The 15,351-nt window shown below is 38.5% G+C and overlaps 1 protein-coding gene across 5 annotated transcripts in view; it reads right to left on the bottom strand.

The window, feature by feature from the left end:
* SKAP2 (src kinase associated phosphoprotein 2) overlaps positions 1-12,616 on the bottom strand; it is a 176,820-nt gene extending 164,204 nt beyond the window's left edge. For 2 of the 5 annotated variants that reach the window (XR_002340310.1, XM_021078833.1), the window contains exons 1-3: positions 11,939-12,616; positions 2,389-2,494; positions 1,743-1,768 (exon numbers count right to left, since the gene is read on the bottom strand). Coding sequence is in view for 1 of the 5 variants with exons in the window: in XM_021078833.1 (XP_020934492.1) it covers positions 1,743-1,768; positions 2,389-2,494; positions 11,939-12,005 (199 nt within the window). In the remaining 4 variants the exon portion in view is untranslated. The remainder of the gene's footprint in view (positions 1-1,742; positions 1,769-2,388; positions 2,495-11,938) is intronic. The other 3 variants (XR_002340309.1, XR_002340311.1, XM_021078832.1) reach the window with 3 other exon arrangements.

Raw genomic sequence — 15,351 nt, 5'->3', positions numbered from 1 at the left:
TTATTTAAGAACTCTCTTACTGGTCCTCTTTTCTCCCAATAATGATACTAAAGTGGTACTTAACCATCATGTAAAAAAAAGTATGTGAAACAAATAGCAGCATAAAGGTAAAAAGAAGGAAACTAGCCTCTGTTCATTTCACTGCGATCCCATATGGATCTGAGAGAGACAGAGAGAGGAAACAGCCCTAAGGGATTCTGCCCAGGTCTCCTTAGATGAAGACAATCCAAAAACCCCAAGAAGAAAACGTAAGAAAAAAAGAAAAGCAGCACTCTCAAAATATTACTTAGAGGAAATGAAGTGATTCAATGTAGAGATCTGACTGTTAACAAACTCCTCTTTTTAAAAAAGATGTATCTTGAACCTCTTCTTATTTAACTATGAAGCCTGTACCAACTTCCCTTTACTATTTCTAACAAACGATAGAAATAGCCTTTTTGGAACAAAGCTGAATTATACTTTGAGGGGAGAATGGCATAAAATTACTCAGCTTCTCATATTTCTCCAAGGTATACATCTAATTTATCCACAGGCTTACTTTTGAGCAGGCACTCTTGGTGATTACTTAACTCAATACAGCAGTATTGAACTACAAATGACTTATTCAGAGGAAAATGATTATGGGAAATCTCTGAATTCTGTGTTATTTGAACTCCTATTCTAGGCTCATTTTTCAATTTCTATCGAATACTATATAAACCTTCATTCTCTTTAGAGACAAAGAATGTCTCTCAGTAATGTAATTTTAATATCCACACACCTGAACAAGTCCTAAACCAGAATACCAAAGGGAAACCTCCTACCCTATTACTGAAGCATACGCAATTCTACAATGACTTTATACTATCATATTTTCTTAGCTTAAAAACATTTAATGTACAAATAATTAAGCCACAATGAGAATCTAATAAATAAGCACTCGAATAAAATATGCCTTTTAAGAAAAGAGGCAGAATTTGATATCTAATATTCCCTATAAAGACTGCACCGTATACAAGTTAACATAATTAAAATGCATACATTCATTATTTCTATATTTGACTAAGCAAAATACAACATGATTAAACTCACAGTTTAGGATTCTTTGTAGAATAGAAAGAAGTGAGTATCTGTGGAGAGGAGGAGTTTCCTGCTCTTCCCTTTAATTCAGTGTTAAAAAACTTAATACGGAAAAAAATCTCTTCTCATTTCCTCCAATCACAACGATCTTGATGACTTAATGTGAAAAGAAACTGTGGTTTCCTGTTAACTGTTTGATTTTAGGTTTATCTGGTTAAGTACTTGGTTTATTGAAACTGTCATTACTCTCTCACTTATCAGTTGGCAGAGATAGGAATTACTCTGTGGTCTCTGCTAACCCGTTAGAAGATGCCATACTGTTTCATCCAAAGCCAGAGCCTCGCTCCACATAGGTTAACTGACCTCATGTTGTGACCCTCATACCAGCATCCACAGGCTTCAGGTCATGACCTATGAATTAGCATCATGGAAGTAAGGGCCATACTGAGTTGCCCTTACAGAACTGAAGATGCAGTAGTAGAAACTTCCTATGGCTTTCTGGATATGCTTTTTAATTTTATTCTCAGCAGGGGGAGCTAGCACTCTCATCTTGAAAGTAAGTATCCAACATGGAAATTTAAATTTTGATTCAAACTATCAAATTTCTGGATGTGTTAGATTTTCCTACTGAAAATCTCTGGAAGAGAAAAAAATGTCAAGTTTAATGAAACTTGAAAATTTACCTTTGTCTTGAAATTCCTGAAGGTAGCTGCAACATAAAACAAGAATATTATATTTTAAGAGTTGACAAAGCAAAACAAGATCTAATTAGTGCAATAATTCAGATGTGTTTTAAAATCTATATTACAAATATACATTTAGAGAAAAAACTACTTCCTATCCTGAAATGATAATTTCAAAAGGCTTATGGATTTATAATAAAGGCATTTTTAAAGACCTAAGTTACAGCGGTAAATCAGAATATCTCTTTTAATACCTACAACATATGACATTCATTATTCATTCATTTATTCATTTTGGTATCTGAAGGTATTTTCCATATTTGTGTTAACATTCTCAACCTAGCAATGTCTTATCATTTAAACCAAATGCATCCTCAAATAATCAAAATCACAGTTGGATTTTGCTAGAATGCTTAGAAAAATACATAATCAAGAGCCTTCACCAAAAAAAAGGTATTATGATAAGCATGCCTGTTTTTAAAAACTATTGTAGTAGAAATATAGGTTGTCCTTTAAAATATATCATGCCAGTTAAGTTAGAATATAAAATTTTTAATTCTATGATCATCAATCCTTCATTAAAATGTTAATTACAAAAATTCTTCTAAGTAAGAAATTAGAAATAAAAGGCAAGTAAGTGACTTACATAGATTTCACATCTTTTAGCTTCTTAATAAGGGAATCTCTCTTTTCCTTTGCTTTCTTGGATAAATTTTCCCCTTTCAGGATATCTGCCACAAATGTTTCAACATCTAAACCATGAAATAGAAGAAAAATGATACAAATTATAGGAAAGAATCATTTTTTGTGAAGACAAATAGGATAATGATTGTTTCTACCCATAAGTGTTAATATCTGTACAATTTGTTACAGTTATTTATCAATCCAAAGCATCACAGTTGAAGTATGCTTCAAATACTAAGTTGGACAAATCTGTTCACCACTTAACTAATAAAATTTGTATGCTCTACTTATGCTTAGCACAGCAAATGCTATTTGGATGTTTGGCATCATTAAACCAGGAAGAAGCACACAAGTTTTAATAAACTATGGTGCCCCATAAACAAATTCTCCCACATAAAAGCAAGCATGGAGCTTTCATGCATGTGTTACTATCATTTTATAGTATTCTGTAAGTTCCTATATGAACGAATCATTCACAATATTATATAAATATAAGTTAACGTCTCTGGCAAAGGCATGTTTTTCCCAGTGTAATCAATTTTCAGGTACATGCAGTGTTTAATGCTTTAAAGGGAAAAACTAAATCCCTTTTTCTAGCCAAGATTCCCAAATCAAGCCCTCTTCTTTCCTATCTGCCCCATCTACTCTGGCCAGCTGTTCTCAAATAAAAAAGACAATCAGTTGTGTGGTTTTTGTGTGTCCTTGCTTTCTGCCTCAGCATTACTACCTGGAAATATTTCTTTAAGTAAAGGAAAACAGATTTATCCACCACTTTAAAATATAGGAAGCAAGAGATAAGATGTCTATGGCCTTACATAACATTTTCATATAGCCTCTTTTTTTGTTAATCCAGTAAAATTCTAAATTATTGTGCTTTCTAATTCTCTCTAGCATACAATTCCACCAAATCCTTACCGGTTTTATTTTTATAATAGCCCCACTGTTATTGTTCATGAAATACCACATGACTTTATATTCAGAATTTCATACCTCACTTTAGGATATCTAATATAGAGGACACAGTTAATTTTTTCAGTAGGTATGACTATAAACTATCTATATTTCATACTGAAGAGATGTGTATATGTTTCACTTTAACTAATTTGTCTCCTAACTCACACTGATAAAAATATGGTATCAAAACATATAATATCACATTTAATTAATTCAAAGCAATAAAACAAATAGCCTTTCAACTGTATTCATAATTAGCAATTTAAAACCTAATATTTGAGATAGAATGTTGTAATAGACTTTAAGTTCTTGATTACAAAAGTACCTTGATCCAATGAGCAAAGTTGATTAAGCTGTTATTCTATACATTCATAATAAATGTGTAAAGGTGACTTGTCACTAAATCAATATGACAAGTAAAAGAATTAAAATTTAGTCTTGGAATAACTTTTTAAAGCATCTTTCTGGTTTGAAGTCCATTAATGACTAATGTTTAAAGTAAGTGTCAAAATGAAGCAAAAGCAAGATGTCACAGCTTCTCTTTCCTTGAGCAGTCCATAGTTTGAAGAGAGGGACACAGAGACATAATAGTCCAGCACCAGTGCAAACTGGACCCAGACTTCCAAAATGAGCTCAAAATAACGAAACATTTTCAAAAGCGCGCTTGTCTAAACTCTAAATTTTGTACCCAGAGGAGTAAGCAACCTCTGGACATTCAGATATTAGCTGAAATGGAAAGATCACTGGCTTCTCTGAGAAGGCTCCAACACATCCAGGAAGAAAGTAGGCTAAGAGGAGTAGCACCTCTGCGGCTGCTTTCTTCTTGCAACCGACTCAATGCTTGGGAGAATCACTGGCAATAATGACTGGTACACAGTTTGCTTAATGTTACTTTCCTCAGTGTTCGTCTTTAATTCCCTCGTCCACATGAGTATTTAATTGCCTATTTTACATTTTCATTACACAATCTAAGTTTAAACAAACAGGATCTATTTTCTATCTCCGGAAGCAATAACAGAACGAATTACAGCCCAAGAGTTATTTCCTTAAAAGGTCTTTTCAGGTCTATTTTTTTAAAAAAAAATCAGAAAGCAAAAAGCTATAATGCTCTATACGGTGTTTCTTAACAGTCCTCCCCCCCAATTGTTTAAATTATTGCACTATGCTATTTTATGAGGAAATACTTGTTGAAAGAGCGTGAGACTGCAGGAAGAATCTGTGTTGTGTTTTCTGAGAGGGAGGAGATTCAGAGATTTAGTAAGAGAGAAATCCTGTGTTTTTAGAGTAGTCTTCAGTATCTATTTCTAAGCTTACTCCAGAAAAGGAGTTTAAGCCAACAAAAAGATTTAATAAACACTGACTTTTAAAAATTATTTCACAAAGGAGATGAGGGAAGCCTAGAATCTATTTTTGCTGGGGTTTTTCCGCCCCTGCAATAACCTTAGTTTGTTGGTGCCCACAGAATCGGTGGGTTTTCAAGCTTTTGAAATCCGGGTTATTTCTCAAAATCCACACTGTGCCCATTTATTTTGGAATCGAACGAAATCATCCTCTCCCAGGCACAGGAGACCTTACGGATGTGCCCGCGGCCTTGGCTGAGCCCTGCGCAGAGCACCGACCCGCTCTCTCGGCGCAAAGACGTAGTAGCACCGGTGCTGAGAAGTTGCCGGGGCTTCCGGGGGAGATGCCTGGGCTCCGCCACCCACACTCGGAGCCTGAAGCTCCAGGGTTCGCGTCATCGGAGCTGGGAGCAGGGAGCGCTGGTTTGGAGCAGCGCCCTCGCCACACAAATGGGACTGGGTCTGCGGCTTTGTAGCTCAGAGCGAGGGTAATATTTCAAAAGCGAGTAATAAAAGTCCTGGGCGAATCAGCACTCTGGCCGGTTAGAAAAAAGATTTGAAGCTTTTTATTGCGCTCTGAATAGCCCTGCAAACGGCCAAGTGGCCAGCGCCTTAGCCCTCTTCCACGTCTTTTAGGGGTCGCGGCCCTCTGTTAATATGCAGATTTCACTACCTCGGACCCCCTGTAAATCGCACAACAGCCCTAATTCGAGGAACAGCCCGTAATTCGATTACAAGAAAAGGGCTGCCTGCCTCCTCGCTGGCCTCTTGGCCTGGTGAGTTACGCAAAAGAGGAACCTTGGCTCCGCGGGAGAGGGGCTTAGGGACCCACCCCTGAGCCCCAGGTCTAACCCGACCCAGCTCCGCCCTCGTCCCGCAGACCGCAGGTCAGCGCCGCCAGCACTGGCCGCATTGGCCCGTATCGGTCCGCCTCTGCCCCCAAGTCGTCACCAAGGAAAAAGTTACCCAGCAGATACAAAGGTGGTGGTGATTTTTGCTCCTGTTACACCTGAACGCTGTCAGGACTAAACCTCATCTCCTGGTACAACTGGAAAGATCTGGGGGAGAAGGCCGCTGAAACGATCTGATTTACAGCCGCTCTGTAGATACACGCTAAAGTCTGAAAGCAAACTTGAAAGACGACCGCCGCGTCTCGGCTCAGCAATGCACAGGCAGTTTAAGTTAGAAACCTCTCAACAGCTACTGCAAAAGCCCTAAGAGGCAAAATATTAGTGCACCCAAATCACCAAATTGTACTCCAACTTCCCTGGTTTTTTTTTTTTTTTCCTGTACTATGGACCCTCTAGAAAAACTTCCACCCACCTCCCCCTAGAGAGCCAGAGAGGCTAGGACAGGTATCTAACACACACACACACACACACACACAGAAGCTAACAGCTTTCTATCAATTTCCAGACTGATCACACAGTGAAAAGGTGAAACCACACAAGGTTAGAACAGTTTTTAAACTCTTAAACTCTTGCAAAGGATAAAATAAACTGCGGGCTTCTCCAAGCTGAATACATAGCACAGGTTCCTACTCTTCAAAAAAGCTGAGGTCTGACCACTTGCCCTCACCATCCTCCACTAGCAGACAGTCCGGAATATGACTGCCAGGCTGGAGGATGTAAACAAGTCGCAAAAATAACGCCTGGTATCTCCTGCCTAGTTCCTCAATCCGCCCCCCCCCCAACTACCTTCCTGGACAGGCATGCAAGCAGAGGGCAGGTGTGCGCACGCGCGCGCGCGCGCGCCCACACCCACACACCCACACACACCCTCTGGGATGGTCTGAATTGTACAGGAGAGAGGGACAAGAATTAGACTGAATCCACTACCATGTGCTCAGCCTCAGATCAATAAAATAAGTATAAAAACCAATCAGACCACACCCCAAATGGCTTTACTACTTAATTCCACATCTTCCTCTACTTTATGAATTGAGCCAGGTTTCACTTTGTATTCACTGAGGTGCTGTCATTAAACTTCATATGATAAGGGTCACAGCCTGGAATTTAAGTTGGCATGAGAACAAAAAGATACCTTTTTTTTTCCCCCTCTCTGTTAAAGGAGGGTATGTTCTGACCCACTGGTGAAAACATCAAAACCAGTTAAACTGGGCACATGACCAATTAAGCCAAATGCCCAAGTCGGAAAATGGCCAATTGAGAAGTTATTGATTGCCCTAATGAATGTCTTTCTCTTGATTACCTAGCACTTTTACAGATTATGGCTCAACTGTGAACTTTTCGAACATGGAAGAAGAGACATGAATAAGCACAGGAAGTTCTCACAACATGACAGGTAAAACATACCTGAATCTTACAATCTAATCATCTGACAACATTTTCAAAATTGGCTTTGGAAGCTAAATGATTTATTTTGATAGAAAACTGGACTGTCTAAGGATAGAGATGAACATTTTTCACCTCTAAAAGATGACTCTTGATAAATGGCACCTTCTAATAATCAAAATCTTTTTACCACACATTTTCAAAGGAGCCACAGTGAATAAAACCTCAGTCTAAGATTTACACTACATTCCCTGTTAGGTAGCATCTATTGCAATATGCTCACTATGTGATTGAAAAAGAAATGTAAACTCAGTGGAATGAAAAAGATAGACTTGGCTTTAATTGAAAAAGACAAACTAAGTGAATAATGAGTATATAAAAACTAGCCTGTGCCACTTTTATCACCCATATATGACACTTAATCTTGAATTTATGAGACACAATTGAACTGTTTCAAATCACCAGAGGTTTTTCCTATTCAGTTGTTTCTCTCTTCTTTCTAGTAATACTTTAGTGCTGATAACATAGAGCTAAACTCATTTAGAATTTTTTTGTATTTTTCTCTTTTATTTAGATTTCTTTTTTAAAAGACTAGTGATAATTTGGATTAACTATAAAATTGTGTACACTAGCATATTATCAAGAGCCTTATTTAGCAATCTGAGATGAAAATACTTTCAAAGGAAAGCCATGAAAAAAACAGGTGGACCAAAGCTCCCCTCCCAAGAAAAAGGACACTATATGCTTAACACAGACAAATACTTTCCCTACAACTGCATCTTAATTCATCTGTGTTATCTGCCCATAAACAAGAAGCTATAAATTTCTGGTCCCTTGACTTACAAACATGTATTCCTAGTTCTGAAAGAGAAAAATCTTAGAGGTGTCATGAACTGATTTCATTACAAGATCAAGTGTTCTCATATCAGCATTAAATTCATTAGTTACTCCTGCCAAAATGGGACTGCTCATTCTTGCTGTATAGGAAAATCCAGGTGCTAAAGAATTAGGTGACTATTGGTGACTCAGTAGGTGGCACTCTTCCCTTTACATACTCAACCAATGCCCAAGAAAGAAGTTATGGGACACTAGAGATATCACAAATGATTCTCATAAGAAAAATAAGACCAAAATGTTGACCAACTTATAAATATAACTTTGGAAAGGTGGAAATCAAACCATACTATTCTTAGCATTGAAAAAATTCTCCCTCTATCTCAAATGAGCTCTATTCTTCACCTAGTGTCCTTAAAGAGATTATCAATTATGTGTGAAGGTTTTAAAAAATGTCCTAGAAATCCCCAATAGGGGGAAATGCAACGTTTCTAATCAAGACCACCACGTGAATAAACTCTCAGGGTCACTCTGCAGAAACCATACAGCCACTCTGTTAATTGTTTGTTTGGTTTGGTTTTGATTTCTCAGAGTACATACTGACAACCACCATTTTTTTTCTTTCAACATTGGTTTCATTTTCTAGCATAATAAAAAGAAACTAACATCTTCTTACAGTTTTCCTTTTTAAATATGTTGTCCTAAAACAAGTGAATGAGAATATCTGACTGCAAACCACAAACACTCCAGTACTCAAAGGGAGATTAAACAAATGGGGGGGGGGATTGTAATTCCTTTCACTTTCTTGCCTGCCTAAAGGAAAAACATAAATCAAGACTATTCTTGCTGTTAATCCTAGTCAAAATATTTGGATGTGGAGAAGATTAAATGGACAAGATTTGGGATTACGCTTTGATTCGAATTGTCTAAGCCAAACCTGTTCTTCCATTGTTATGGAAAAAATATTAAAGGTTGCCTGTAAGTCATATGGAAAGTCCCAATTTGCTTTTAATAACAAATCTATAAACTTTTTTCTATTCATGGAACAAAAAAAAATCACCACTTTTAATAAAAAGTATAGGCTTTCAAGATTTAATATACTGCTTCCACAGAAATATAAATAACTAACCTCCAAGTTATACAGCTACTTTTTCAAGAGCATCATTAAATGGGAGTTAAGAATGATAACTATGGGTTTCTGCGTGTCCACAGAAAGTTTTTGAAAGGGAAGGAATCAGAGGAGGGAAGAACAGATATTGAATAGAAAGCCTAAAATTGCTATAACCAGAAGAAAAAATGAGAAAGAAAATAACAAATTGATAAGAATACTTTTGAGCACCTACCTCTATCAAAGCAGTTGAAATGTCAAAACATTTAACACATATGACATAATGACTTGGATAAGGGGCTCATGGAACACGAAGGGAAAACATGCAAACAACATATCTTTGATAGGCATTATCTTTTGACTTTGTTTTTCTTTTCTGAAGGCAAAGGGATTTTAAACGCCTGAAAAGTTTAGTTCCTTATCTTCTCTGCCTTGGGATTCCAGCAGAGTGCTATGCGTGCATTCTAGGAGCGCTCAACTGGTAGCTACAACCACCACTGCCAACTGCCAAGGATAAAGAAGACAACTGTAGCCATTTACTCTTATAAAGTCTCCACTTTTTCCCACAAGAAAAACTGTTAATTGGGGGTGTTTACAATCTTTTTATATTTGCAACTAACAAACAATATAATTGTAAAGTCTTATGTGTTTAAAAAAAAAAAAAAAACATTGCCAGTATCTCCTTCCTAGTTGCAAAGAAAGAACTAGGTAAGTCAGCAATCTCTCTAAAGTTCAACCCAATACCAATTGTTCCTCTGTGGTTTTAGTAATTTTAAACCTAAACATGTCCTATTACTCAAGCACTAGAGCAATGCAAGTGATCATGCACAAACCAGCAGAACTTATTGGATTAAAAAAAAAAAAGTGGGAAAAAAAAAACCTGATGAGAGCATTTATTCTTGAAACCCTCCCTACCTCAACAAAAACTTTAATTACAGTCAACCAAAAAATGTTAACAACTTCTTTGAATAATTAGTTTAAAAGGCAAACTCCAAAACATTGGCTCACTTGTTTCATTTCTTTAAAATATACCTCGTGTATATTTATATTTCCTCAGAGCCATACTTCTTGAAAATATCCTCTGAAAATAAAGTATAAGCCAAATGGATAATCATCAAATTTTTAGCATTTTAATATTTGTTTTTAATACTTAATGTTTTAATATGTGATTCACGTCAACAATGTGAAATACTGAAAATGTCAGTAAGATCTTTAAAACACTGATTTCAGATATCATGAAGTATATTATCTGGCTAAAGAGAGAGACATAATGGCTAAAGTATACAGGACGTTAGCAATGGCAGATAATTTAAATAGTATGTATTCTGAGCTCTCAATTACATTATACAAATAAGGGCTACATGAAATACTTGTAATCTATGGTGAGGAGAGAATAAAGAGTCTCATAACCTATATATCATGGTATCTGCAAATGTATGACTGTGGACCCAGATAGCAAGCTGTCTACTGTGGAGCTATCATGCTTTAAAAGCATGCACCCAGAGATCTATACTTCTTAAACGCAAAAATTCAGACCTAGAATATCCTGAAAATGGTGACATCTATTTTTGGAGGTATGATAAACAGTTCTCTGACCAGCAACTGAAATAATATTCTAAGCAAGGAGCCTCCAGCATTGTAACAACACAAATGTTAACTGTAGTAAGACAAAATCAGCATTCATTTGAAACTCTCATAGAATGGAATAAAAACTGCCTTAACTCAGTCTTCACAGTCTTTCAATATTTCCCTTAGTGGGACCCATTAATGACAACAAGCATTTCTCGGAGTAAAACACTATCCCACTACAAATGCATTCATGACACTGCAGTCATGCTCACACAAACATTAAGTTTGCATTCATACATTATCAGTTTTATTTTCTCTATTATATTCATGACATTAACCACCAGCATTTTAGGAGATTTGGTCTCACAGTGCTATAATAGTAACTCACCACTTAAAATGTCACATTTTAAATACTCCTTTAAGAGTTAAAATAAGCAACTTGTAACAAAGGCATCTAAGAGAAACTCTTTTAATCCAGTTGTTCAGGACCAATACTGAAAGATACTTAAGACAACTAAGCAAGAGTAAAACGATCCAAATTCAGTAGTCATAATTCTGATGTAAGCACGACAAAGTGAATAATGGGAAGAATTCCAGAGCATCAGAATAGGTAACATCTGTGCTACTCTAAATAAAGATGTATTTTTCTACCTCATGCAGAAATACAAATTTTTATTGCCCCTTACTGAAAATACACATCTCCATATCTAGTACATTAAAGAACTAGTAGTGTATTCATAATAGCCTTGAAAGTGTACCTTTAATTCCTAAATTCCCATAAACGTTCATTTAAAACTGAAAAGGGGAAGATGAGGGTGCAAAGATGAAGTACTGTACTTTCGTCGTGTGACACAGGAAGTTGGACTTTAACACATCCTTCCTTTTTTGTTTTAACATGTTACTCAGGCTGAAGACAAGTGGCTATTTGAAAGTCAGGCCCTCTTTGAAAAGCTCAAATATGAGTAGACTGAATGTTCAAGAAAGATGGGAGTTTTAGAAATGACAAACCCTGTGGTCCCATAACCCCTAACTCCTAACGCCTGTAGCTCAGAAATCTCTTTCTCCTCATCGGTCCAGCGACCAAAGAATTAGTTCTTTGATCTCTCACCTCCCTCCTCTCTCTCTCTCACACACACTCACACTCACACATACACACACACACACACAAAGAACTGCCCTGATCGCCTTAGTGTAGCCCACCAAGCAGGGCTTCGCCACCATCCTCGAACCAAATTTCAACACGCACGCCCACTCTCCTTCTCAGACCCCACTTGCCCCCTCCCAGTCCCGCTCCCAATGGCCAGAAGAGGTGAGCGCGGGCAGGGAAGAGGAGAGACGCTGAACGCTTCTGTCCCCATCGGCTCGCCGTCCCCCCGCCCCCGCCGCGTTACCCGCCCCCTTCCCGCTTTTTACCTGCCAACAGGTTCCTAATTTCCTCGGGGAGGGGGTAGGGAGAGGAGGTGCTGCTGGGGTTGGGCATGTCAGGGAGCGCGGAGCGTGCGGGGGAAGGACCTGTGCTGAAACGGGCTGGGGTTGTGGCTGCGACCTAGACTCGGGCTAGCGATCCCTGTAAGGACGGCGTGCCTACCAGTCCGGACACTGCCGGGCGAAGGCTCACAACAAGGAAGTCGCTGAAGTCCTGGCCACAGCGGCTGGACTCTTGGCCCAGCCCCGCCCGGCACTTCGGGGCGGGGCGATGGGCGGGGCGGTGGCCCGAAGGGACCCTGACTGCGCATGTGTGTCCCTCGGTGCGCCTCGCCTCCGAAAAGAGTCCGCGGTCAGGCCACACCCGCCCCTACGAGGGGACGAGGGAGGAGCAGCGGCTGGTGGGAAGCGAGCGGCCTGGGGCTGCGTCACCTGACCCGGGGGCTGAAGCGCCGCGCCGCCATTTTGGTCCCTGGCACCGCCACGACTGCGGGCCGTTTCTCCACGATCCCGGAAAATAAGGTGCCGAAAGGGCCTCCGGGTTTCCCGGTTAAGAGACTTACTGGCCTTTCATCAGCTCCGCCGAGGTTTAAAACCTCGCATAGTGCCCCACCTGAAGTTTTCGACCTCCCTAAACCCCTGTGGTCGTCTTTGTCTGACTGAATGACGGTAAGAGAGTCCCTTCTTCCGCCAGTCCTCCCGGAGGAAGCCGGCCGGGAGCGGCGCCGGAGAGCGCTCCGATTGGCTCTTACACTCTTTCCTACCTGGTTCAGACGCTTGGGAGGACCGATTGCCCTCGCTACGAGCAGGAGAGAGCTCTCAGGACAAAAAGCTGAACAGAGATAGGTACCACTGTCCACCTATAAGCATCAAAAAGAATATTGGAACAGAATTATAGTATCTGTTCCCTCCAAGCTGATCGTTTAATCAACAAATACTTATTGTCTCCTCTCTAAATCTTCTTACCGGATTTTTCTAAAAACCCCAGAAAGTCTGTGTGTGTGTGTGTGTGTGTGTGTGTGTGTGTGTGTGTGTGTGTGTAGGGAATTTTTTTTCTTTAGGTAAAAACTGCCATGGCAATGGTCCTTCCTAGATGCTACTATTGTGCTTTGAAGATTGTATTGTAGCGCCAGTCGCAACGTAAATTGTTTATTCTTCTATCCTTCAACCCTCACTAAATTTTAGTTTTCATTAAATTCAGAGGGAAACTATTACAGTGCAGATCCCAAAGTCCCACTTCTAGAAATTCTGCTTTCTAGCTGTTTAGCGTGAGACTTGATTGCATTTTAAACAAGCCCTGAATGTGATTCTGATGCTAGACATCCTGGAATTTGATGTTGAGAATCACTTTACTACTTTCCAGCTCCTACAGAACACAAAATTTGTTATAACTTGCCTTTCATCCCCACCTGGAACCCAAAACCTGACACAGAGTAATGGCTCTATTAATATTTCATACCGAAAATGTCAGACAGTAAAATAGTAAAAAAATTAAGTAGTCACATGCAAGTCATTTTAGTATAATTCTCTAAGAACCACACCAAACACTAATTGCAAAAGGAAGAATGAGAACATTTTGGAGTTCTCTCAAAATAAAATAAAAGACAATTTTACCACCACTGATGTAAAAAAATGCAAAGTAACAACAAAAAATACACCCCCAAACATACCTATTGCCTAAAATGGAATCTGAACTTCCTACTCAGTTTTAGAAATATTAGAAGAAGTGCTGAAAATCTGAATTCTTTTTGCTGGAGGTAAAAGTGAATAAGAGTCATCTTACAACATAGATCCTCCAACTTCAAAGAATTGATAATTATTCTTAAATGACAAAATCGTCTTCCTTCCTAGAGAAGGGAGAAACTGCTTTATGGACATACTATATTAGTAAGGATTCTTCCTCTCTTTACAGCTATCACATACAATTCCTTGTCATATTTTTTATTAAACCAGGCCTCCAAATGTTCCTATCTTTTATTTCTTTCTGATACAATTGACCAGAATTTTTTTCTCATGTCTCATTTATTTATTTACACTCCACTCATTCCACAAAGGAATTGAGGTGATTTACTACTGTATCGAATAGACAGTTTTTTGGATTGGATCAAATGGACACTGTCTGCTCTGCTCATCATGACAAGTCATTCTTGTTAGTGAAAGACAGGAAACTATTAAAATTGCCTTAAAATATATAGCATCTAATATATAGCATAGTCCAAATAAAGTAATAACAGAAAATGGACTCTTTGTATGAAACACATTCCCCCTATTTAGGCAACCATTCTCGGACACAGTTTCATGATGGATTCACGTGGGCAATGCTTTGTATACTCTATCATTTTTCCTGTTTATTGTCAAAGTTACTAAAATTGATTATAAAACACAAAGAGAAGGAGGCGCTAGAAGAAATATGTTCTTATTTCTCGTTTCTAAATGTTTCCATGACAAAAAGTAGGAAGGAAATCAAAACATACTTTCTATTTTTTAAACCAGTCATATTAGGTAAAAAGGAATAATAAATGAAACTTCAAATCTCAGCCTTAGAGAAAGCAGCTTCCCTACCGTTCTGCAAAGAAGAGACTCGATTCTGGAAGAATCTCATGATTTGTCTTCTCAAAAGTAAATCCTTCAGTTCAAAGGAGGGGTGTGTGTGTGTGTGTGTGTGTACATATATTTTTTCTTACAACTAAATATAACCCAACCACCTTCCTCACATCTTTCAAATTTAGCTTAGCTAAATATGTATTTGCCCACAGGCTTTGTTTTTAAAGAATCTAAATGAGCATTGAAGAAAAACGAACAGTATACTAAAACAGTGTATTTTCTCTGCCTCATCTTTATTTGGCTTTCATAGGCATGTGAAAGGAAGATTATATTTATACTTAGGCATTGTATTAGTTATCTGTTGCTACATAACAAACTTGGCTTAAAACGAACATTTAGTATCTCATGTAGTTTCTGGTGGTCAGGAATCCACAATCGGTTTAGCTGGATGGTTCTGGTTCAGTGTCCCTCATGAAGCTACAGTCGGGCTATGGGTTGGACTGCAATCATCTAAAGACTTCAATATTGCTAGAGGATCAGCTCTGAAGAAAGTTCACCCACAGTACTGTTGGCTGGAGCCCTCCATTCCCCTTTGCTGTTGGCAAAAGGCCTCAGTTGCTCACTACATGGACTTCGCCACAGGGCTGCTTGAGTATCCCCTTAACATGGCAACTGGCTTCCCCCAGGGCAAATGATCCATGTCGCTGGTGTTATCAGAAGAGTGTATTAGATAAAAACAATTGAAACCTTGCATTTATTTTGCAGCCTAATACATTTTTAGAACTTTTAAAACCCATTATGTCTTTTAAGTCATTTAGTAAGAGCTCTTTTAAAAGATTTTAGAAATGAAGAGTTGT

The sequence above is a fragment of the Sus scrofa genome, chromosome 18, assembly GCF_000003025.6.
Source record: "Sus scrofa isolate TJ Tabasco breed Duroc chromosome 18, Sscrofa11.1, whole genome shotgun sequence".
Taxonomy (NCBI): Eukaryota; Metazoa; Chordata; class Mammalia; order Artiodactyla; family Suidae; genus Sus; species Sus scrofa.
Note: the sequence above shows the minus strand (reverse complement) of the source record. Positions and strands in the feature narration are given on the sequence as shown.